The 27,043-nt window shown below is 37.6% G+C and overlaps 1 protein-coding gene across 1 annotated transcript in view; it reads right to left on the reverse strand.

Moving 5' to 3' along the window:
• Positions 1-27,043, reverse strand: part of SLC2A13 (solute carrier family 2 member 13) — a 149,064-nt gene that overhangs the window by 75,953 nt on the left and 46,068 nt on the right. Inside the window, exon 4 of the mRNA XM_048300626.1 lies at positions 5,364-5,472. Coding sequence (XP_048156583.1) covers positions 5,364-5,472 — 109 coding nt within the window. The remainder of the gene's footprint in view (positions 1-5,363; positions 5,473-27,043) is intronic.

The raw sequence follows: 27,043 nt of genomic DNA on the forward strand, positions 1-27,043 counted from the left end.
AGATATCTCAGAAATAAAAAACTATTTTATTAAATAGTAATAACAGATCATATACACCTGCAAATAACTTATCAAAAATGCTGAAGGCCATATGCTCTCCCTGTTGACACATTATACCACTTTCCTGTTGCAGAAAGATTTTTTAACACAATGTGAAAAGATAATGGCAAATTACAATATCAGCACCACATCAAACTTAGTGTTTCAACTGCAGAACGAAGTATTTTGTTTGGCTTTCATCAAGTCCACTTAAAGTTTTGTGAGAGTAAGAATAATCAAGATGATACAGCTGTCTCTTCAGTCTTATCTCAGATTTATAGTCTTGAGGGCACAGGCAGTCCTTGAGAACAGACAACAAACCTCTCAAAGAGCAGCAGAATCTCCAGCGCAGGTCATACCACCTACGTGCAATTCTGACAAGACAATACTGAACTCCCTCCAATTAAGGCTAAATTACTGCCTAGTATTCAAGACAACTTGGGATTTTTTCCAAATCCTTCCTTCCCCATGTTTTGGAGGTCTTTTTACTGCCACGAGGCTGCACATTACTGGAAATGTTTTCAGAAGTCCTGTTCTGCAGGAACATGAGCATAGACATAAAACATCCATTGATGGTTTTCACTATACAATGTGAAATAGTTCAAATCCTTCAAGTCCCCTCCTCTTCCACCCAACCCCCCAAAAATGGAACATCTTCCTTTTTTAAACTTTTTTTTTTCCCCTAAGAAACTGATAGGAAAAATTAATTTCAAGTTTTATCTCAAAATGGTCCTCTTCCCCCAAGTTTTAACTATGGGCCACTTTGGGCTTGAAAATATCTTAACACCACTGTTTAAACCAAATTCTGGGATATATTACTATTAAAAAGCTAATTTGTAGTAACTGCTCCCCTGGAATATAACTTCCTTCACAAGGCCTTTCTCAGTCTCCTGTCAGCCAGATTTGGGCTCCAAGCTTGAAACAGTGAGCTTCTGTTCTCGAGATGAGAAAACACTAGAATGATAAGAAACTGAGAAGTTAAACCATTTCAGACCTGCTCACACCAGTGTGAGAGATGCTTGTCTAAAATTGTATGACTTTAACAGGTCAGTTAATCTGGCAAAAGCCAGGACGAAAAGGAAACATTTGATCTGCGTCAGGCACTCCATCAAACAGCAGCGATGCTCTCCATCAAACCCTTGTTCTTAGGGGAAAAGAAGGAATCAAAGCAATAGGTCACTGAGCTTTACTCCTTTGCTGACTAAATTTATCATGCTAGAATTTGTTCCTGTGACAGTCACAATCTCCTTAGCCTATTTTTACATTTTGCTTCTCTTTTAGATCCACCTCCTCAATGCAGAGGTTGCTCCACATACTGTTCTCACCAATTCAGTAACATCCTGTTCGTGATGAGTTTCTGGTTCCTCACAGCTGGATGTTATACACATACATGGCTGATTCAAATATGATGTGAAACTTTCTCTGTGCAAAAACCAGACCAGTTTATTGCATAATGAGAAGGGCTGAGCACAGCCCTCAACAATTCTCACAATTCTTCTGGTTTTCCTTTCCCCATCTCCAACTACACATGAACTTCATTGCTCTCATTGGCTTCTTCACCACTGATATCCAGTTTTAACCAGAAAATTTATACCAGATTACTGAATTATTAAGCATGGAAGCTCTAGATTTTTACTGCCATCTCCATGTGTTTCTTGCAGGTATTTTTTTGCTTTTTAGCATCTCTTCTTCTACTGGGTACACTCAGTGACTGTTTTTAGACCCCTGCAAAATTCTTCTAATACCCATAATTTTGATTCAAGCTTTTCTTTTCTAAAATTGGCAAGTTACTCAGTAAAGCATACACAAATTGCAGAAGTATTAAATCATTCCACTATTGTGTTGTTCTTTATATTTTCATGTCCCTTTGCGATTTGGTTATGGGGGTTTAAATGAGCTTTTCAGACACAAAAATGTACTCCGATGGCCTCACTTTCTTACAGTAAACCACAAGATTTTAAGAATTATTTTATAGCAGAAAGAGTGGAAAACCTCAAGACATAAGATTATGGCAAGTCAGGGCCCATCATAGATGTTGCCACGTTGAGTTAACTGGTCAGAGGGCAACCAGAGGCTAAATTCTCTGCCACGGAAAGCCAGGCAACTGCAAGTTGGAGTCATCGGCCTCTTCTTCTATGGCCTAAAAAGGGCCAATAAACAAGGATTTACAGTAGCACCAAAGGTACAGTGAACATCCAGTGTCAAAATACTCTTCATGACTGTTTTTGAGAAACCACTGAAGGGAAGTCCACGCAATACTAGACCCTCCAACCATAACCAATGCCTGCTTGCCTGCCGCAAGAGAACAGCAATCCCAGAATGACACAACTGAACATTATGAAGAGAAAACTAGTGCTTAGAGAGTAAATACAATCTGACAGCTCCTTAAGGTACCATCTGATTACAACATTAATAAGCAATCACCAACTTCTATATAAGCAAACCATCAACAGACAGCTGCTTACTTGCATTTGAAAAATCTCCTTTCACAGGAGAATGTTTGTCTTGCATACCTGATCACTAAAAATTTAGTTATATTGGAATATTAAAAGAGACTGGATCTTGCAAATGGTTTACAATCCAGTCCTTTAACAGCAGTGCCTTCATGTGTTTATTACAGGCATTTTATTATTTTAAAGCTAAGATTCAACTGTGTTTTATAGTTGTAATTCTGTCCTCCTACACATCCACAAGCAAATTAGGTCAATTCCAAACTATTTGTAAAACCTCCTACATACAAAGGAGTTTGAGATTTTAAAACATAGTAAGTTTAAAATAAACAAAGTCAACCTACCAGTGTCATAAGCCATGTGAACTGTTAATTTTTCATCCTAACCTAATAAGCATCCTAAAGTAGTAAGAACCAAATTGTGAGAATGACTGTCCTTGGCCAGAGATTGCATGCACACCACATTTCATAACATTTTAATAATGTTTATTATGTAAGTTTCCCTAATTAACTTCTAAACATATTTCTACATTTGGCATCTGTAACATCCTGTGGCAATGAGCTCCAATACGTAATTATGTGTTGCATGAAAAAATGCTTATTTTAAACCTACTGCTGGGTAAGAGCTAGGAGTCATCAAAAACGTGTTAGAAGAAATGATGAATAATCATGCCCTCCCCATCCTCTCCATAACATTAGTAGCTTTATATACCTCTTGGATTTCTTCTGACCTCATTTCTTTTCCAAGCTGCAGAGTTCTAATCATCCTGTTCAAACAGAGGTATCTCTTTCCCCACACATAACCTGGTTTGTTCTTATTAAATGAATGGACATCTGCAACTGTTTGTACTATTCCAGATTGGCCATGGATGTCGTCATGATGTTTGTACAGAACGACAATGCAACTGGAAGCACTCTTTTTTGAGTAGTAACAATTTAGACTGTCATGCATGTTAGTTACCCAGTTCCCTCCTGCAGGCATTATTGAATAACACTGTATAGTTAATGCACTTGCCATTCCACTGATTTGTTATCCTGCATTATCTTCCCACAACTCTTCATGTTCACAGATTTGGGGGATCTTTATATTGTGAATGCTGTATGAATACAAGCTGTTATTTTGTTACTTAGCCGCTTTCACAGATTTATTAAAGTGGCAAAGATCTTCATATAGATCCTTGTAGGAGTCTATTCTTGGTTTGTGATAACTCATCTTCTATTCTCATCCTTTTATTTTCCTATCTTAAATAGTTATATACCTGACAGGACTTCTCACTTACTTTTGTGACTGTATGATTCTTCCAGAAACTTTGGCTGCAGCTGTCATGGTTGCTTAGGATAGTTAGTTCATGTGGGATTTACAGCTCTAACATGACCATGAACTCACATCCAAGCTAGCTACCATCTGTATACAACAATCATGTTGGCTCTTCTTTGTTATTTTATATTCTACATGTACATGTTCATTTTTCATATTTATAAACACACATCTTATTTGATTCTATGAAGTTTTAATTAATTTTTATAAAGACAGAAATAGAACTTTCTGGGCTGTAGCTTCATGTAAATTATGCTACATTTCCAAATTCAGTAATTATGTATGCAATTTACTCCAGACCTGTTGAGTGTACGCTGATTAATTTGGTATTTTTTCATTTTAATCAGCAAAGTTCTTCCCATAATACTTGAGCATCAAGCAGACCACCTGAGACATGTTAAGTAAGCTCTAGTGCAAAAAGCTTCATATACCCTCTATAATTAACACAAATGCAAAAAGAGTCTTTGTGAGATTTGGTGCTAAACACTTATCTCCTGCTAGTGTACTCCCAACATCTTGATCCCTACTGGGCCTGGAGGCTACTGGGTCTGTTGTTTCTGATGTGTCTGAAGAATTTATCAAAGCTCTTTCTGGGCCTGTCTTCTGGCTTTCATACATAACTTACCGGTTTTGTGTCCAAGTGTTTCCCACATTGGGTTACAATTTCTACTTTATGAAGATGAAACTTTCTACTTTGTTTACCTGTTGCAGATTTCCCTCCTCTGCAGTTTAGTAATACTGAGTCTGGGGGACTTTTTCTTCCAGTATGACAGATGGTAGTGTTTACTCTAACATTTAATATGGTAGCTCTTGATACCACTAAAAGCCTTATCTTTTTAGCTGCTCCTTTTAACAATTTCCTAAAAAGCATGCTCCCTTAGGCATAGTTTTCTCTGTAAAATGTTATGACAACATATTTTATATTTGCTCTTAAAACAATACGGCAACCATATTCATTATGATTAGTCCTGTAGGGCAGCCCAACAATAATTTCATCTTAAACAAGGTTCTGCACATTGCACATTTGTCAAGAGCTATTCCTGTTGTGAGCTGACAGCTTATCAGAAAACCCAATACATCATTCTTCACTTCCACATTTACTGAGTCTTCATACACATAACAAAACCATGTAAAAGCAGGAAATGTTTCTTCCTCAGCATCCTTTAGCACTTCACAGTAATGTTCCACCTCATTAACATGGTTAGTCTAACCCTCATCTTATTGTGATCTATTTGCACACAAATTCAAACCATAAATGTGCTTTCTTGTCCAGACATACACAGCTTTGACCATAAACCCTAACACAATAATGCATCTCGCAGAATACAGTTTGCATTCTCATGTCTATATAAATGTTTACCCCTATACTAACATCTTCTTGTATCAATTTTCTGTGATGCCAAATGTGTCAACATCTGGATTTCAAACCAGCATTCCAGCTCTCAAACTCAATTTTTCACCCTTCAGACTTTGTCCAGAAGACCATCTATAACTGCTAATGGTCTAATTGATTTTTTTCTAACACTTTATAAAAAGAAGCAATTGGGAAATACATACATGACGGTGTTAATCCCTGACAGTTGTTGAAACATTTGCAGACCACAACCCACAATTAAGGCTCTTCGAGTTGGAGGGTATGTTAGCATTCTGCAGATCACAGGTCCAGCTTAAAAAAAAAACAAGACAACAACAAAAGAATACATAATAGTTCTTAAGTGATCGCTATCAAGACAATGTTGCCAGGCATAGCAGACTTTGCACCTTAGTTTCAAACAAACTTGGATAATTTCAATCATTTTGGAACAATTTGGTCATTTCAGTTCTGCTTTTCTGCACTGTACTACAAAGAGGATTTTCAGGAAGCCCAAGCAAAAAAATGAAACCATTTTTCTACAGTATCTACTACTGGTGTCAAACATACAGCTCTCCTTATATCATACTAACAGATTGCACATCAGCTGCAACTGAATGTACTCAAAAGTTACCACAAAATATCACTGTTGTTTCCTTTCTAAAAGCTTCCATTGTTATTGGGAGGTTATTTCAGAAATGCTACTACTCACTGCTCAGATCTGGATATTGGAGATAAAGTTTTCTCCTTAGTCTCCAAAAGACCTGATTTCCGCAAATCAGTTGCAAGTGCGGGTACTTTGAAGGTACAGCATAGATCTACTCTGCACAGCTCTAAGACCAGCAGAGGGAGCAGAAATTAATTACATTTATTCCATACCTTTGGTAGCAATGGCATGAGGCTGCATTTAAGATGCAGAACACGGTTTATCAATGAAGAAAAAAACACACGAAAATTTCTGGCTAACAGAGAAAGTTTTATTCTCTAAGACTTTCAAAGTATCCTCTTAAAAAAAAAAAAGGAATACAGAAAGCTATGGGATAATAGGCAAAAATTCAAAATCCATAACTCCAGTATTTACTTGAACTTGTCTCTGCCCAGAGTAGTGCTTTTAGCTCTTCTTCACCAGTATACTCTGGTGAAAAATTCTGTGCTTTATACATATTGTCACATCTAGTATATTCACTCAGAACATCTAATCACAATACGAATAAGCCAAAACAGTTGCCATCAAAGGAAAAAGAAAAAGAGAGAGGTAAAGAGGGTCTACACTTTTGTATTTTCAAAGTCTTTCCTGAACATACAGAAAATATTTTAAGTACTGATTCAGTAAAAAAGCCTGTATGAGTCTGTTAGAAAAGCAATTCACATGCAGAATTTCAGCTTCAGAAAGCTGGCAAGCTATGAAGAGTTTCAAGAGTTGGACTCAAAAAGGGGGTTTACATAACATTGTCTTCATTGAAAGATAATCAGACCTGCCTAAGAAAAACCTATTTTCATTTAAAATTACGGTATTTCTAATTCATATCTCAATTCTATCATCATTTAACTTCATTTCTTTAATACTAATAGCAGAATACAGCCTGACAAATTTTCTAGCTGGTTTCCAAGTAACTCTAACATTCCGACAGTACACAGTCCCACATGTCCTGCCACTTAGCTACATCATTACCTCGAAAAGTCTCCAACGAAAATCAAGTGACAGAAAAAGTCAATCTATAGATCTCGTAAGATAGTCTCAGGCAAGACACATGCCATCATTGGGCTGACAAGGGCTCCATACTCAAAGTCAGTGGAAAAACAACAAAGCCAGCACTTGCTGCTAGCTAGGAGGAGTTCAGAGTTCAAATTTCACAAATAAAAAAGTTTTACTAATAAATGTACCCACAAAGTTTAACTCTCAAACAACAGCCCTAAGGTTCTCAGACTCTGCGCCACACCTGAGCATGGAGGCTTTGGACTTAAAAACCTTATCTGGCAACTGATTCTGCAGCATCTGCTGTAAAGCCAGGCTGCTGAACAGCTATGAGAGATCTTCTATTCTTCATAAATTTTGTATAAGGTCCTTAACTGAGTTCAAAATCTCTGTATCTTCAAGGGACATTTTAGACAACCTACATCTTGAAGTCCACTATCAATGATCCTGCTCATTGAATAAGCTGGAACTCTACAGCAGGGACTGTTAGGAAAGGAGGCAGAAATGTCCTAAGGAACTGATGCAAGGTTTTTAATAATTCCTGATCCACTCAGCTATTTGATAGAAGTTTATAAAACTTTATTCACAATATGGCATTGTACAAAACAATTGGGAATAAGGCACTAAATGAATAGTGAGAAATTAAAGCAGCTGTTCTCAGACAATGGTTTGCAACCCAGAAGGAGTTGCGACGTCTCAACAAAACTCCATCACACAAATCAGTTTGTGCATCTGAAGCACAGCCATGCAGAAATTTTAAAACTACATAGTGAAATTTAGACCTTTATGTCAGAAATTTACACTTTAGACCTTTAGAACATTCAGTGAGCTAAATTCAGTAAGTACTTGGAGTTTTTCAGATTTCTGATTAATTGTATCAGAAAAATTATGCTAAAAATTATCATACTCATTCAAGTCAGTGTTTAAAAAGTTTCACTCCAAATATGCACCATGGCAACCACCACATATCAATAGGCATACACAAAATTAAAGGATTTTCTTTCATAAAATTCACAGCCTTCAGGTTTACAAACCAATAAACAGAATGAAAGAAATAAAGAAACTGCTAATCTCTATATTAAAGGAGCTTACAAACTCTACTAAAAAGCCCAAAGGACTTTGACTGTGAGCTGACTGGTTTTAAAACAGGAAATGAGTGTGAAACTTTTTATTAAAACTATCTAGCTCTGAAACTAGCTATACTATATTTGCATTTTCTTATCAGCAATCCTTCAATCCATATTGTTAATACGTTAACATGTTCTTAAAAATAAACAACTCTAGCCAAAATATGGATTTTAAGAACAGAAAATGAATTTAAAGTAAAAAATGAAAACCAAAACAAGTTTTCAGAATTAAATACATTTTTCTTCTGAAAATAAATCTGAAAAATAAAATGGTACTTCAGTAGTTTCTGATAACCCTTAAATATGCTGTTAGTTATGACAATAGATGAACAATAAAACCATTACACCTTTAAAAAATGGAACAACTTAATTGCTCATAGAACTAGAGGGAAACATAATTTAAACATACATCACAGAAAAAAAAGTATTTTGCGATTTTTACAAAGGACAAAAAAGGTATTTATCGCCAAAATGACAATTTTTTTTAGTGATACTTCTGCCTTAATTTTTGTTGTTTTCTTCTTATCTAAGAGATTTAGACATATTCCTGCATCAGAATCACTTCATTTGAACTTGAAAAAACACCAATATGTTTGTTTTCCTTCTTCTAATCTATGAAAAAAAATTAAGTCAGAACTATGAGACCTCCTAATGTCTTGATGAATTTAATGAGAATAGATCTGGTTGGACTTTTTGTGCTGTTGTTTCTGATAATTACTTTAACTGAAGTAAATTTCTTTAACACAATGTTTACAAGGGTTCAAAACATGCTACGGTAAAGGGCAGCTGGAGCTTGCTCTATGCAAAATGACAACACAAGATAAAGAGCAATGGAAAAACAAGGATACTGCTGAAGGTGACATTACTTGAAGTGGTGATACACAAAGTGGATTGCTGTGATCCAAGTAGATATTTTGTAGCTTAATCTAAACTGTCTACCAAAATAGACATTCACCCTTATAAGCAAAAAGCAAAAATAGAATTTGGAAGTTTGGCTTCACATCCAAAAAAAACTTATTAGGTTACACTGTGCTAAACGGGAGGAGAAGCTGTTCTTGTAAAAACATTACTTCTGAAAGTGAAACAGTTCTCCAAACATTACATTTTATGACTGGTTATCTGAAACTTTTAATGCCAGCTTCCTATATTTTAGCAGTTATCCTTGTTACTAGGCATAACCCACAAGTTAGGCTCAGAAATTATTAATCACCTGATAAGGCATTTTGATTTTCATCTGTATGAGCAAAAGGGATTGTATGGCAATCATAGGAGCTTGGGTATGATCCACAACCAACTAAAAGATGAGCTAATTTTCAAAGGCAACATAACAAAACCCCTAGCTCTAAAAGGAGTATATAATGGAAGCTAAAAAGCAGAAAAATGGGTATTAATGAAGTCTTAATACCTCCTTCCAAAAATAAACTGCATTTCCTTCCAGGGAAATGAAAATTTTGTAGGATAGACATAAAGCCAACCTAAAAATCCCACAGCAAATGAAGGCAGACATCTGGTGCTTGGAAAATTTGTGATTCCCCATCTCTCAAATTATTAGTAGAATAACTGGACAAATTTCACAGCCAGGAAACTATGGTTAGAGACTGGGCTCTGCCAAAGTCATTTGCAGGTTCAAACATTCTCTTGCCAGCTAATCTAGGTAACAGCTTGTAGCAACAGCTTAAAACCATATAGGGCTCCTGCCAGCAATTTGTGCTCTTGCGTAGAGGATTGTTTCCAAAAAGGCAGGTTTAGCCAAGCAACAGGACAGTCACTTATCAGTTTAGCATCAATTAAGCTCAAGATTCAGATTAGTTTTCTGGATCTTTCTTGTTCTAATGCCCTCTCTTCCACTCAGATAAATCTTCAAGGAACTGGTCTTCAGCAGGGGCCAAAAAAAGAAAGTTTGGGCTGGTGATCTCAGTAACAGAGGACACCCATGGGAATCATTCCTGTTTTTCCTTTCCTTACAAAATGACAGCTTCTAGTACAGCTTTCTCTGCATCACCTGCAGAACTTTTCCTGAAGAATCTTCCTTCACCTAGGACTCCTCCCCTAAAGCACTACTATTTCCTGTGTATGAATAATGTACTAAAACAAGCATCCTTTTCCTCCCCTTGCCTATTATATGATTATTTTCTTAAAGTATCAACTTCATTCATTTTTCCTTTCTGTAAAATTTAACAAATCAAATGAAAATAGAATCAGCTTTAAGATCAAAGCTGCATTAATTATCCTGTGAAGATACGAAACAATTTTACTTAAGTACCATGCTCTTCCTCACCATCTTATAATGTTTCCAGTAACACTGGAAGAACTACTCCCAGCACTAGAAGAAACTTCCTACCTCATATAGTTTCTTAACCCTTTGAGAAAGCTTGAGATTTTTTTCCTTTTTTTTTTTACAGCACAGATCCCCATCACCCAAGAAGGAAAAAAGACTGTCAGCTTGCCTAACAGCTGAGTCTTAGCATTTTTCAGCTTTCTACAGCAAAAACATCAAATGGTATGCATACAGACTGGAGGAAGTATTCATTGGGAACAGCCCTGCCAAGAAGGACTCTGGGATTCTCCTGGATGAAAAGCTGGATGTGACCTGGCAATATGTGCACACAGCCCAGAAAGCCAAAGGTGTCCCGGGCTGCATCCAAAGTAGCGTGGGCAGCAGGGAGAAGGAGGGGATTCTGCCTTTCCACTCTACTCTCATGAGACCCCACCCGAAGTGTTGTATCCAGCTCTGGGGTCCCCAGCACAAGACAAATACTGAAGCACAGCAGGTCCAAAGGAGCAGGATGGCACTAAGATGATCAGAGCTGGAGCACCTCTCCTGCAGACAGGCAAAGAGAGATGGGGTTGTTCAGCCTAGAGAAGAGACAACTCTGGGGAGATGTTATTGCAATCTTTCAGTATCTAAAAGCTTTTAAAAAAAGAGGGAGAGGGATTTTTTGCATGAGCACATAGCGATAGGACTAGGAGGAATGGTTTTAAACTACAAGGGGAGACATTTAGATTAGATACTAGGAAGAAATATTTTACTGTGAGGGTGGTCAGACACTGGAATGGGGTGACCAGAGAAGGTGTGGATGCCCCATCCCTGGAAATGTGCAAGGCCAGGTTGGATGGGGCTTTGAGCAACCTGGTCTAGTGAAGATTCCCTGCTAGTGGCAGAGGGGTTGGAACTAAATGATCTTTAAAGCTCCTTCCAACTCAAACCATTCTATGATTCTATTCTAACCAGACAGCCTGCTCTAAAAGCAAATAAAAGCTAATTAGACATAACCACTTAGATTCTAGAGAATTAAGTAGTGCAAGGAGGTTTTCCATGCCTAGATGAACTGGAAGGGGGTTTTTATTTGCTCGGGAAACCTGGGTTTCAAATAAATGGTCTCTCCAAAAAATCTTTTTAATCCACACATTGTGAAAAGAAATCCTAGTAAGATTTTTTTTGTTTTGACACCAAGTTGAGTTGGTCTTTGGGAGTTCTGAAAACAAAGACATTTTCTTTTATCTGTAAAAGGAAAAAAATTTTCTTTGATACCACATTCTTTGATATAAAGCTTTGGTGATGGAAAATCTGTATGACTGAGAACTTGCACAAAGGCAGCAGCAGTTAATAACACCTCTGAATAGGACAAGAAGCAGCGGCAAGTAAGGAAGCAAAAAAAAAGGAGTGCATTTTGGCTCTGTATGACTTGTTCTCTATAGAAAACAGAATCTGCTGTAATGAAGTCCTTTAAAACCAGAGAAACCACAACAAAACAGACAACAAAGAGTGGCCATTTACATGATGCCAGAGAGAGTTAAGTAGCCACAATGACCAACTAGAATCTGCACTGAGGAAAAGGGACCCCACAGTAATACCTTCAGACCTGTGGAGTCAGGGAATGAGCGAGGGGGAGGTTTCCCTGTTTCATTGACATGAAAACTGGGCTGGGGACAGAGAAAATCACAAAGAAATTGTGATTTCTTTCTAGCTGTAGAAAGTACCTTAGAAATAATGCAACAGGTACTAGGGCAGACTTGTGCATACCTGAAGCCTACAAATCAGTATTTTTTTTCAGGGCCTGCTCCAGAACTGCCTTACATAGGAAACAGTTACGTGACCCTCACTTAAAGCTGCAGAAAGCAGAGGAGGAAAGATAAGATGATGTAGGAGCATTACGCAGGCACAACCAAAATAAGCCAAGTGTTGCAACAGGCTGAAGAGCTTTCCACCCCTCTCTCTCATCAAGTAGTGAAGTGCAGGGCAGAACATTTAGCAATCTGGAATTAGAAGGCTTTTTTCTTTCATTTTAAGTTGAGGAAAGGGACTTAATGGAAAACAGCAGTCAAGGCAGTTTCAGGAGTGCTATTTTTTGGGGGTGTGTGTTGCTGCTGCTGTTCTTTTTCAATTAAAAGAGCACTAAAAAACCTGATGACTCAAGAGTTCCCTCCCAGTCGGTAGTCTACTCTCAAGCTGATCTTCCCAGCTGTTACTGTATTAACACCTATATAGATATTGTATTTTATTTTCTGGACAACACACTTCAAGCCTTACATTTTTTGCAATTTGTTTCTGCCAAAAATCTTGGTTTAGTGATATAATTTTACTCCCTCTCTCCCTTGTTTCAAAATGAAACATCTTTATTTCTGCTCTAAGCCAGTAGTTTAACAGTAAAAACATATTTCTCTTCTTGCCCTTCAAAAGAATGAGACACAGGAACCTATTCCCACGAGGGAAGGGGAAAAAATGAAAATTTAATAGAACTGAAAAAGGAACTTGGAGGTCAATGAAAGTCTCCATGGAAATTTATGAATACAATCAGTTGTCCACTCATTTTTTGCTTTATTAATAGCACATTTAGCTTAGAACATCTCCTTAAAAATGTTTAAAAAACCCAATTTATCTAGGGGCCTAAAAAATTCCTCTCACATTTTAAAAATCAGATGCCATTAGCATAAGAGCTTCATTAAAAATAAAAGGAAAAAGTTAAAATAGAGATGAGGTCCACATTTAAACAGACTATAAAAACCTGCTTTGACATCAATATAATTTTAGCACTGCTCGGCTGGATTCCAAAATCCAGAGAGAAGAAAAATCAAAAGGTCACTATAGGTTAAAGTGCTTTAACTTTGGCTTCCTAAGAACAGGACAGCACCATCAATGGATATATAGTTGACAGCCCAGCAAAACAGCGTGTAGCTAAAAATAGTACGTCTTAAGAAACTGCTTCAACTTTCTTATTTTAAGGGAAGCATCTGAACATGAGCACAAAGTTGAGTTTCACTGAAGACAGAATGACAGATACACACCTAAATATTTCACCAAACTGCAGCCTAAGTCACACCTTATCTCAAGGTACTAGCTAATTCACTACATTTCAGTATTAACCATCTTTTATCAGAAACACAAAGAGCTCTAAGGCAACCATTATCACTCGGTATGTTTTTCAAAAGAGAAGGCCAACCACATCCTGGTAGGAGGAGCAGGAGCACTGTCAGCAGGTCAGGGAACTATTTCTTCCTCCCTACCCAGCAGCTGCAAGCCCCACAGCAGGAGCAGCACATCACAGCGCCGCCTGAGCCTGGAACGGAACCACCAAGGTGGATGGGCTGGAGCACGCGACATACAAGCAGGTGCTGAATCAACTGGGATTGTTCCACTTCAAAAGAGAAGGTAAAGGGGAAAGACTCTGCTGCCTACAGATACCTAGCGGAGGGGCAAGGAGAAAACAGACCCAGGCTCCTCAGAGGTGTGCAAGGGTAGGACAAAAGGCAACAGGTAAGGGATGCAGAAAATTTGGACTAGGTGTGAAGTCTGTTTATTTTGTACCATGGAAATGAACAAATACAGAAAGAGAGACAGGTCACAGTCAAAAACTTCACTGATAAAGTTCTGCACAACCTGCTCTAATTTATTCTGTTTTGACTAGAGATTGGATTAGAGAACCTTCAGCGGTCATCCACAAGATTCTTACATGAAACATACAGCATTCTTAAGATCTGTGATGGTACTAGTTATTACAACCAGTACTAACGAAAAAGCCAGTTTGGCACTTTCCATGGTTATCTTAAACAACAGTGACTGAAAAGCATCCTTACATACAAATCCTGTAAAACTCAGCCATCTCCATACTGCCAAGAGCTGATGTACTCCTTTTTGCAATTTCAGTACTAGGCTTCATTAATCAAGAACCTGTCAGTCATATTTGACTGACAGCTTTTACTCTGAATTTATAAGCTCTGCAGAAGATACAGATCAATATTGAAAACAGAAAGTGTAGAATACTAAACTGACGACTTCCATGACTGGTATGAAATACGACAAAGAAATAAAGAAGAGCTTATTTCATCTTTTCAATATATAAAAGGGGCTTATGACATAGATGGGGAGAGACACTGTACCAGTGCCTGCAGTGAAAGGACAAGAGGTAATGGTTTTAAACTAAAAGAGGGTAAATTCTATTGGATATAAGAAATAAATTGTTTACTATTAGGGTGGTGAGGCACCGGAACAGGCTGCCCAGAAAAGCTGTGGATAATCCATCCCTGGAAGTTTTCAAGGACAGGTTGGATGTGGGGTTGAACAATCTGGTCTAGTGGAAGGTGTCCTTGCCTATGGCAGGGGTTTGGAACTTGACCATCTCTAAAGGTCCCTTTCAACCCAAACCATTCTATGATTGTTAAGTGCTGTACAGAGGAAGTTCTGGTCCCCTTTCTCACTCTCATCTCAAAAGGAGGAATACGGTAGAAATAGAGAAAGATCATTAATAAACACTCCATAACAGACAGTTCGAGGTCTCTCGTGTACTATGGAATAAATCTGCAAGCAATCTTCATGTAAGGCAAACTCTCACATGAAGTGGAAAGCTTTTTCACCATTTTCAGCATAATGAAGACAGAATGGCATTGCATAAATGCCATGTTTATTAGAAGTTTCCTTACAAGTCTAAAATATTTTAAAAGGCACTTCTTTAAAGAGCTGCTGGAAGTCCAGCAGAGTGTAAGATAATGCTCAATCTATTTCCCCAATTAAGTATGCACTACAAGGTAGACGCATGCAGGGCAAAGGCCTTTTCATTGCTTCTCTGCAGCGTCACAGACCTAGCAGATAGAAAGGAAGATCATAAAGACTGTATTATATTATTTAGAGATTTGAAACCCATTTTTCAAGAAGATACAGGAATTCTGAGACATTTCCTCATAATTTCAGTGAAGCAGATTTTTATGCTGCTTTTAAACCCTTTTCGAGTTAAGCATTATCTAAAAGAAATTAAGACTACCTGAAGTCAAACATGGTGCAGACAAACTTCAAACAACGCTTTTCAACATCCCAGTTTAGGAAGCAGTATGACCGTCTGCATCTCAGCAAGTAAGGCAGTGCAGTAGCAGGGATCACCAGGTCAAAGTTGTTTGAAGCTGAGGCCCCTAGAGGTCCATGACATATCATTTGTAGGTCTTATGCCTAACTAGATTTAGCCCAGTCCCCTAAGCAGAACATTGCCACACATGGACTATTAGAAGCTGCCCTGAGGCTCCATCATTGATTTAAACCTTCACATCTCCAAAAGAGTCCAAGCACATTGAATGAATCCCTGGAGCACACAGACCTGTGGTTTAACATCCCCCAAAGGAAGTTACTCCATGGGCACTGACAGCACTTTTTGATCTGATCAAAAAGTACGTGGGGATGACAATAGGAGATGAGAACAGACCCACTGCAGAGCTATGCTGCTGCTCACAGCCAAAATGCTAACGCAGATGCAGTCAATGCATCTTCTACTGACAGCAGCTGGAATGATTCTGTACAAACCACACTAGGAAAAAAGCAATTATAACCTGCTCATATGAACTATTACATTTTAATTAAAACTAATTTAGAAGAAATATAGGACAAAATTAATTCAGTATTTTGTAACTTTAGCACGATGTATTCAATTGTGCAGCAGCTCCCTGGAGGTCTGAGTTTTATTTTTTTTTCCTGTCATTTTTTAGTTTCCTCCTCATTACTAGTTTTACATATTTAGGGTAAAACCTGAGAGCCACTTCATGTCCTCCACCGTTACTGCTGATAGCTTTTGACAAGAAACAGAAGAATATGTTTTTTCTGCAGAATAATCTTTTTTCACAAAAGAATTGCAAGGCCCTATACATCTTTTCAAACAAGCCTAGTTAATACTGATAGAAAACATGGGGGTTGGGGGAGCACCAGCAGAAAAATAAAGGCAAGTTCTGAGAGCTGGTTATGTTCTATGCCCTCTTCTTTCATCCCTGACTTTCAGGGACAACCAACATCCAACTAGGGAAAAATAGTTTATAATTTTAGTATAGGTCCCTCAGAAGAGGTGTGGCAAGGTTGAATAGATTGGCTTTTACTTTTTAAAATCAGTTTAAGTAAGTGTTTACCATGTTGCTACTGAAAGCTTTTGGAAACCAAAAGTGTGTTTTCAATTGAAAGAAAAAATCCTTTCCAATGGGACACATTTAGGTACACATTACTGTTACAAAGCCAACAGCAATGTGAACACTGAAGAGATTAGCATATCAGTGTTACTGCAATGTGTCTTGATAGTCCCAGCTCCAGGGAAGACCGCTATTTTAGTTCATTTAAATGTAACAGTTTAAGATACAAGCCTTCACATCAAATACAAATTATTCTACTTTCTCCTTCTCAGTGACAACACCAGATTTTCTTCTGTCAGACCTGCATACACCTTCTGACTAAATGTAAGTCTCAAGGCAGGCATCCCATCCTCGCTGTCCCCTGCAGCATCCCAGCTTCATTCCAGTTCACCTCCCCCTTCCCAGCTGCACCCTGCAGACCACTGGCCATTTCACAGCAGCTTATGAGGCCTCAGTTCCCGTGTGTCTCATGCTTCCCTCACCAGGCAGTGTTTAGAAACACCACAGGAAAAGAGATTCTCTATTGGCTTTAGATAATGATAACCTCAACTGACAACTGACTGAAGATGGCATTCTTGTAAGTTTTTCCATTTTGCAAACCATCCTTTGCAGCATCAAGAAAATCCCACAAAACTTCTAAAGTAGCTGAGCAAGAGCCAGGACTGAATTGGGACAAAACAAAGCAGAAACTTGTGCTTTCAACAGGTATTTTTGAAGAAAATTATTTGCTGCTGTCACATGAGAGGGATTATGAGAAAGTTGTTTATTTGTGCCACAAAAATAAAACTGATTCTCCCACATTGACTCAAAGTGTATTGGAGCATTTACAGCTGCTGCTTCCAGGTGGACTGCAGACCTTTGAAGAAGACATGCTGGTTCTTTCACTTCTAGACCAGATGTGGTAGCATCCAGCAGCAGACTGGGTCACTCTGTGTATTGAGGGCAGCAGCTGGCAGACAAGGTTATGCAGGTGACAGTGAAACCTGTGTGACTGAATGGAGCATTTTACAAAAACAACACACAAAATTCTACATGTTTAAAGTAACATGTGAAAATGGAAGCGGTCCAATATCACTTATGATTAAAGAGAAGCACACAAGTTTCCCATGAAAAATACTGAGGTTAGGCTATGACCACTCACAATGGACAATGGGAGACACAGGAAAGATGTGGGATCCAGCAACATTTCTATCAGCAAGAAACACCTAAAATTCATAGAAACAACAACAGCCTCTACAAAAGAATCTGGGGAGGCAGCAGCTTGTGGGAGGAGAGTGATCCAGAGGCATAATCCCACACACACACCAGCAAAGGGTATCAGCACATGTTGCCCTTACTGGAAAAGGACACAGAAGGGTAGATCTGGCTCCAGCACCTGGAAGCTTTGCAGCTGAGTCAGGCAACTGCTCTTTCCTCTGTGCTTTCTACAGATGGCCTGCAGTGACAGTGCCATCCTATGCCGCTGCCAAGCCAAGTGTTTACCTCAAAACCACCCAACAACCCTCTGCCATACGCCTCACTCACATGTGCTCAAATCTTCCACGTGTATCCATCACAGATACCACAGTATTTTATGGATGAAGTGCAGGCCTCTAAAGATGGGATACATTATGCTATTTATTATAAGAGAGTCTGAGTATTTTTTTTACACTGATTCTTCCAGATAATTCACTCTGTAAACTAACCTGTGAGCATACAGCTAGAAGAAATTGAAGTAATGTCATCTCCCTGTACAACAATAAAAGAATTCAGATTTTGAACAAGTGACCTTCCTCAGTGAAGGACAGGAACTCGATTCTGTGATTGAAAGATCAGTATTTCACTTCACCATTCATGTCTGATAGATGTTATTGCAATGACATTGATTTAAAATGGGAGGCTTTTCTATTCTCAGTGGACAAAGACAATCATCACAAATGTCACCTACATGACATGGTTCTTCCCAGGCCTCAGGTAGAGAGAAGCTCTCAAAAGTGGCCGATAAGACATTAACAATAGCAAAAACATATAATTCTGTCTAGAAAAGAGTCATCAACACTTGAGTAGTCATTTCAGACTGCCAGTATACCCTTGCATTTGTACAAGGTGACACTGAACCATCCTAACTCTTCAGCCAAGGAAGATCTTCTAACACATACTGCTATAGGAGAACAATCCCCTGACTCAGCATTTGTTACCCAATTTCAACATGTAAACCAGCTCTCTTAGCACCCTTCCTAACACTACACTCTACTCACACTAAACTCCTCCAAAAGTCCAGGTATTTGCTTTATAATCTCAAAGTTCATCAATGACACTAAGTCCCTGTGACATTACACAACAAGGACCAACTGCAAAGATTGTATAGATTACAAATTTTCTACAAATGCACTGTACAGCTTTAAACAAGAAAAGTCTTTACACTAAAAACAAAATAAGTTACTCCAGTCTCAATCACTGTGATACAGATCTAACATCTGCATCTCCAACATCTTCCTTTATTTTACAAGGATGGAAAGAAATACTTAAGAAAGTAATAAACACATTAATCTGTCACTGAAACAGTGAATTTTGACTGTTCACATTTGGTATATGCTGGAAGGTAAGTCTCAAAGACATGCAGACACTAAAGAGCAGAAAATCGAAATGAATCACAGCATGACAATACATTGTCAGTTAATAAGAGGAGCACAAATGTTTATTTCTTTTTTGCTTGCTCTTGCTTTCTCAAAGAGCACCACTGTGATAACAGTGGTTTGGCACCAAAGAAAAAAGTAAATTACATAAATGCAAGACTTTTCAGAATGAACTATACAAATAATTCAGTTACTTCTTGAAGTGCACTTCATATTTTATATATATAAGAGGGGGAAAAATCCATATACTGTATTTTAAAAGCATTTTCCTTGTGGACATATTAAGTTTCAAGAATTGAAGAAAAGTAAATTTTACCTTTAAATGTATACAAATATGTACTCAGAATTAACATTTCAGCCATCCCTCCTAGGTATACCAAAGAAGAGCATCTGATGGTCTTGCTTGCCCCAGAAGTAATAAATCTTTCTGGACATGGATAGACCAAAAAAGGTTTGAACAGAATTAAATAACTTAACTCATTAAATAACTTAACCTTGTGAGAGGGAAAGAAAAACAGTGCCATTAAAACTATACTTTTAACATGTGAGAAAGCACTTCCCTTCTCCCTGCTCTTTTTCAGAGCCTGGTTATTCATACTTAGTGATTACTGAGAGTCTCAGAGTTACTTGGGAAACTTCAGATGTGGCTTCTAGCTTCTACAAGCCCAAATTTTTTCTTCCATTATGACAACACACTGTCATAGCATGTGCAAAGTGCCCAGACTGATCCTTTGGGAAGTACATTAACTCAGGGTAGGACATTGTTGAGATGCACCCCCACATCACTCATGCACAAACTGTGCACTCCACTAAATGGAAACTGTTTTACTGAAAATGTTACCCAATGGCACAATGCCATCACAGAAAGCATCAAATAACCAGCACAGAGGTGATCACTACTTCCTGCTAACATGGGGCAAAGTTTAGGACGTTGTTCCCAATGACTAATGCACAAGACTCTGTACCCCTCTGGATGAGACATCCCTAGTAAACAAGCTATAGAAGAAAAGAAAATTCATCTAAGGTAGGCTGACATGACAGATACAGACCAAAAGTAAGCGTGGGCAAATTTGGAGTTCTGATTTCCCTAAGGTACAGCCAAACCTGCAGTTGTGAGTAGCAAGTCTCAGTTCAATTTTTCCTAAGCATGCCTTGCAGACACCAATTCATTAGTCATTGTTACTGAAACAGTAGAAGAAACAAGCAATACCTATCCTGACAAGGTATCACAAGAATTAAAGAAATCAAAAGCCAATGGCAGATCTCAAGAAGTAATAAAAACAGGTTAAAGCAATGAAGAAAATATGAACCAACTAAAAGTGATAGGGCAAAGACCATTCCCTAGAGCTCATCATTCAGGAGGCCTGTACTTCAAACACACATCAGGGATTAATTTGTGACTCCCCGTTTTGACTAGAAAGCCTTTAATACAAATTACGTTTCACCTCAGAACCAGTCAAGATGTAATGCAAGTGATTGTCTGCATCTGTCTTTGGGGATGCATTGACCTCGTTACCTCTCTAATGCAATTTTTGGCAACTGCTTCTTAAGTTTTTTTCTTTGTGTTGTTTAGTACTAATTTTTAAAAAGACTGTAAGAGTGTTACTGCGTCTGTGCATGGCAGCTCAGCTGACACAAAGAGAGCACAGGACCAGGCCCCACTGATGGTGCTGGGTTTCTAAAACACTTGAGAAAAGCATTACAGCACCCTAAGCTTGTGAAAGAGCACACGTCAAGCACCAGCTACATATGCAACAGTAAAGCCAACTGAGGCAGATGTCTGAGACAGCCTCTGTCCCATGCCATCTGTTTGTTTCAGACTTGTGTGAGACCTACAGACCACAGAGTAATCCCCCCCATAGGCATCTAAGATCCAACCACAACACTGAGACAATCTGTTACAGTTTCACCTGCACAGAGATTACCCAAACTAGCCTCCCAACAAGGATGTACAAGAGAATGCCACCCAAATGAATTGGGACTCTATTCAAGAACCATGGAATAACAGCCTGAACACAGCTTAGTTTAGCAGCACCCACTTGGGTACATTTGACAGAAGTGTCAGTATGAAGCCAGCTCTGTCAACAACCACGCTTGGAGCTTCTGAAGAGCTTCCACCCACGGCTGGCACACACCCACTGCCCTCCCCTCACAGTGCACACAGTATGCTCATGTACTTCAGCTTAAAAGTTTGAGGATGGTCTAGTATTGCCAGGGGTATTTGTGGGAATCCCATCACAAGCTTCAGGCAACAGTTAGAAACTTCCTTTGGTGCCAGGCACTTGTTTGTTCCCTCTCTGTAAAGTGGGATTAGTAGAACATCACTGCATTAAGGATTTTGAAAATGCAGTCATTCAGAAATCAAGAGATGCATAATTTTTATATAGTGGCATTTCCTAATCATATTGCAAAACAACAAATGCTTTTTCTGAAACAGACTGAAGAACCTTGTTAAGAGGAGACAAATCTTACAAAAAAAAAATCTGTTCAAAAAACCCAGATGAGTTGCTGTAAACTTTTGGAAAACTTAGTTACTACCCTACAAAAATCCAACCAGAATAAATGTGTAAGAACACCTGAAAAGATAAAAAACCCTCAGATTAAAAAAAAAAGGCATAGAATGAAATGCTTTCATTCCATACTGGAGTTAATCTACAGTTAGTACTTAAACACTCATAATGTACTAAAAGTCTACATGTGACCAAAGAGTTTCATGGCTAATAAATCCAAAATCACCAGAAACTAGGATATATACACATCCCTTCTATGATATTTACTTAGGTAAAATATCATACATGCTCCAGTTGTACTCTTTCCTAGACACTTGCTGTTGACTCCTGCTGAATCAAGATACAGCTAATGGGACTACAGAAGCAAACACGTGGGCAGAATTACAGACAATTTAATGATTTTATTTCCCTAAAAATGTGAATGTTTCTCTTCACTTCTGCATGTCCTTCTCACATTTCTGCTGAATGCTCTTTTGATGCTACCAACACATGCATTTTGTTAATTAAAAAAAGCCAAATGTGCAACTATCTGCCTGCAGTCACTTGAGTCCCTACATCATCTGTAGCAAATGAGAAAAGAACAGTCATCTAGCAGCACATTCATTGCCAGTAGAAGATGCCATGTAACAGTGAATAGTAAATGGTGTAGGCACATTTCATAGGTGACACCTACAGTATGTGAACTATATCATGTCTCAGAAATGTGCTGAAGTCAGAGGACTTGATACCTTGAGTCTGTTCTCAATTCTACCAGAAATTGAATCACACCGCCTCAACTATTTATCCTGTAAAACAGCAAGCTGATCTTGATCTCTCACCAATAAAGCTGGGTAAGAACTACTACCTATAAGAACTATCCAGTACCTAGTGCAAGAGTTGCAAGAGGAACTGAAGCCTTTACTTCCAGCCCATTTTATATACCCCCTGTCCAAAACACTTCCAATGAAAGAAAATAGGAGAAAGTGGTTTGCTTGAGATACTAAGGAGTTTGGTTCCATGCTGGGCTTCCCAACAGTTCACCATCACAGTGCAATTTTTAAAGTTCAACAAGAAATGCTTTTTTTAAAAAGAGAAAAAAGGGCACAATCTTCCTGTTTTAAGACCCACTAGTAGCTCTCAGTTACAGGTTACTTTACCAAACAAAAAAACTTTGCTGATGTATTATCACAGTAGTGGTTCAGTTACTGTAGTAACAGATGATTTTACACATTGTTACTAAGAAATATAACACAGAAAAATATACACAGCCCTTACAGGCCACACCAAACATTCTCTGCCCTGATTACACAGAAAAATGAATCACTGAAAAAAACCCACACAGACACTTCCTAAAGAAAAACAAAGAGTCTGTACTTCATGTAATTCAATCTTTTAAGTAAACCACTTGCAATTTTTTTCTCCCAATTGAACAAGTAAATTTAAAACCCTCCTGAACGAATTTAAATGTCAAATCCAAGTTTATTCTACAGGTAAAGTTTAGCTATAATGCACTACTACTACTACTACTAAATTCAGGCCCTAAAGGCACATTCTACTATAAAAAGAGTTTATATGTCATTCAAGGCTTATATTCTCAATGGAACTCAAGTTGTAGATAACACTTTTCCCTTTGCAGCTACTTCAACTATTATAAGCTGCTACAAAAAACTTGAAAAGAACTACTGTGCTTATCACCATGGCAACAAAATATTACAATTTTTTGTATATCATACAGGATTTACACAAAATTGGGGAATACGTACCTATTGTTATGTCTTACAATTAAAACTCATAAATTTTGTCTAACATAACAATAATGTCTCAATATCATTATTATAAAATATAAGTAAAAATTGGTTCTAATACTGATTTGAACACAAAACGATATTCAAGTTTGCAAAAACATTAAGAACATAGAGGGAAAGTTTTATCACCAAATAAAATTAATACATTTAAGAAGAACTGGAGGAGGAAAAGAAGACTTTTGAAATTATCCAAGTCATGATAAAAGAAATATGCTTTGAAACTGCTCAGCTAAAATTGAACACTTCTCTTCTGATTCATTTGGTTCCAAAATGTATCCAGGGAAAAAGTATATACAGGTTTTGCAGGTTAATTTTTCTGTACTGAAATTAGGGAAGAAAATAACATAAGTTTATCATCCGGGCAGAAGACTTCAAGCTTATTAAATCTACATTTAAAAAAACCCTCTCAGCTGGATTTGAAAACCAGTTTCAGCTGGTAAGAAAAAAAATTATAAAATCAAAACATATTAGAAGAACTTACTTTAAAATATTTTTGCGATGCAGCATCTCTTAACACACCTATTATAAATTGCAGTCTAGTAAAATGCATCTACATCCATCAAAGACCCATGAAGGTTTTTCAGCATTCTTGTCTTTAATGGATCTGCCCGCACCTGAACAGAGAATATCTTGGCCTCCATCAGCCACATTTGGGAGGAATTGTCAAAAACAGAGCTATACAGACCAGACAATATTTTGTATTTTGAGCCAGGCTCTCACAGCACAAAAGACCTGGCTACAGACAGTAGGGAATGTTTCCTGGATCAGAACAGAATGCTAAACTGTACAATAATATCTCAAATTTGTAAAATACAAACAATTTGCCTCAAAACAACTAAATAACAAAAAAATAAACTCTATCTCCTCTGTAATACTGCTGGATTACACTACAGTTGCATTCAAATGTAGAATAAATGAAGCTACATTTTAAAATATGTCTTTCTGTTTATTTCCAGGATTTACAACAAATACTGTGTGTCAACGTATCATGATGCAGCCTTGGAGTACATACATTATTTCTAGGCTTACAAAATTTTCCATCAACCATAACTTGGTGCATTTATTCACAGAGTTATATAATATAAAACTGCCTGGTTTTCCCTGATAAAGTATTCAACACCAACAGCTTCTTTGGCTCCTGGCAGCTCAGATATCCAAAGCCCTTTCCTTAGGTCTTGATTCTTCCTGCTGAATGGGTAACTCAAACCCGTCACCCCAGTACCACAGGCAGCAATCAGGCGACACCAACCCTATGTCTTTTCAAGATTTATTCTATTTGAGTAGTTAACACCAATTATTTGAATTATCAAGGACAGCCACGTGAGCACCCACTGTGATGAAGGCAATCAGTGCGCACCTCATAGATAATACCAGAATCTCTGCAAATTTAAGTTGATATTTTCACACAAAATATTCTCAGGCTGTAACTTCAAGAAAATCTTGACTGTTGTTGCAAAAGACGACTTTATGAAATCTGACATTAATACCAACTGAAAGACCCAGTTTCAACCTCAGACTAGTACCATATGTTCCCATCCTGCTAAATGAATTTGAGTTCCTGCACAGTTCTGTCAGGGTATGGCAAAAAAAATCAAATTGTATGAGTGACCAAAAAGATACCATTTCTATTTTATGCATGCATGCGATGCTTAAATAACAAGAAACTTTGGCTGCAAAATATAATCTTTAATGTACGAATTAGGATATCCACACTCCCTTCTTAGAAAGACAAAATCCCACAGATATTGAATCTTGAATCCTCTGAAGTCTAGCCTATGGATTTGGGGAAGATTTGGGGAAGAAGAAAAAAAGCAAAGAGCTTGAATGATACGACAGATAGGGCAGGATGATTAATTGGAGGCAACTCACTCATGAACAGGTGGTAATCGGGTATTCTATAATACATCATTCTTCTAAGAATGTGCTTCAATGGATGTGAAGCTCTGAACGATCTAATCTAGAATGAAATGGTGTCTCCATTGTTATCCTGAACTCTAATTAGAGTAGGATAAACACTTCTTATTCTGTTCTACCCTATTTATTTGCAACCTGTTAACCCCTACCCACCCCACCAACCTCCTGTTCTTTGGTAAATACTGCTCTAATTTTATCTTCTGATGAAAGACTCTCATGCATCTTATCTCTTGAGTACTACTAAAAATAATCATCACTTCACAAGCATTAAAAATTTGAAGTCTCAACAAGTTATGAAAGATGCAAAGGAAATAAGTATCACCATTTAAATCTACTTAATAAAATCTACTTGATAAAAGATTTGCATATATGCAGATTATATATATATATATCTTTGCTATGCACAGTGGAAAAAAGGAGAAATTAAAGGAGGGGGAAAATATATGTCAAAAAGAGCTTACAATTCAAAAACTTTAAAAATTAAGTATAGGGCAATATAGATGTATTTTTCTTAAATAAAAATCTTGGATTTTTTTGGATATGAAATGTACTATTCTGCAACTGCCACCTTTATTTTAGACTAGCAACAGTCAGAACCACCTACATTTTACATTTGCCTTTATTGCCATAGAAACGTATGTTTGCTTTATCTCAAAAGGAAGTCTTCTGGCTCAATTGCCTACTTTCTATATCATACACTAGAGAAGACATAATTTATTCATTTACGCATCCATACTTGCATACTTTTAACATGAGCTGCATCCATCTCAGCTACTATGAAAAATCCCATGTGGTTTGTGTCAGATAATTATAGAACATTTATATTAAAGTAAAAATAAATTACCTCAATCTACTCTACATAAACTCAAAAGGCCAGAATTACTTTAAAATTGTTTATGTTTTTAAATCAATCCAACTTCAAGTATACTTTTGCTGACTTTTACTTCAATAGTAATGCAATGTTTAGCGCAGTCATGCACCATTTTATGAAATAATTGTAATTAAACTTTTCCATTTCAATAAGAGATGGGGAACAGGTCAAAACGCATAGAAGAAAATGCTAGTTTTGTTCTCTTTAAAGCCACTGACAACAAGAATGCACACAAAAAATTTAAGACGTTCAGTGCTAATAAAAAACCAAATATAGTCATGCAGTTTTAGTACAAAAAGAAAGATCTAAACTATTTCTGCAAAGTACTAGAGTACTGTTCTACAAGGGAAAGAAGTTCCTTGAAGTCCTCACAGCCCCTAGCTCACATGGGTTTGGGCACACAGACACCCCACGACCAGCAGTGGGTTCCCACCAGCTCCTGCCCACCTCTGCAAACCCACCAACAGAACAAGGCTAGTATGTGTTACAGCACAGATGATTGCTTTGTAACCCACTACAATAAAAGTAATGGGAAAACTCGTCATTTCACTAGGAAAGGCAGAAGAAACATGCAGCATGTTCAACTGAACATATTTAAGCTGTTACATGCAGGACAGCAACTTGAGCTCTCAGCAATTTCTTAGCAGTTCTACAAGCTCCTTGCAACAGAAGTGGGGGAAAATAACAGTATGTAAGGTTCACCAATGCTAAATTTTGGACTGAAGTCCACTCTCCAAGGCAGGAATTCAATACTCACTCAAAATGGCAGGGAAAAGAAAAAAAATTTTCAAGTTCCCCCAACATTAAGTTACAGAACAGTTTTAAATATAATTCACAATACTGGAGAAAAAAAATTCTTTTTTCATTCATAAATCACCATGGCCGCACTGCAGATAACTTATTTTGACTAGATAACAACATTTTCCTTTTGACTTTCGGTATGTATTTGAATATCCACAGACATTAAATTATACTGGCTTAGAAAACATTATT

Source organism: Corvus hawaiiensis, chromosome 4 (assembly GCF_020740725.1).
Source record: "Corvus hawaiiensis isolate bCorHaw1 chromosome 4, bCorHaw1.pri.cur, whole genome shotgun sequence".
Classification (NCBI taxonomy): Eukaryota; Metazoa; Chordata; class Aves; order Passeriformes; family Corvidae; genus Corvus; species Corvus hawaiiensis.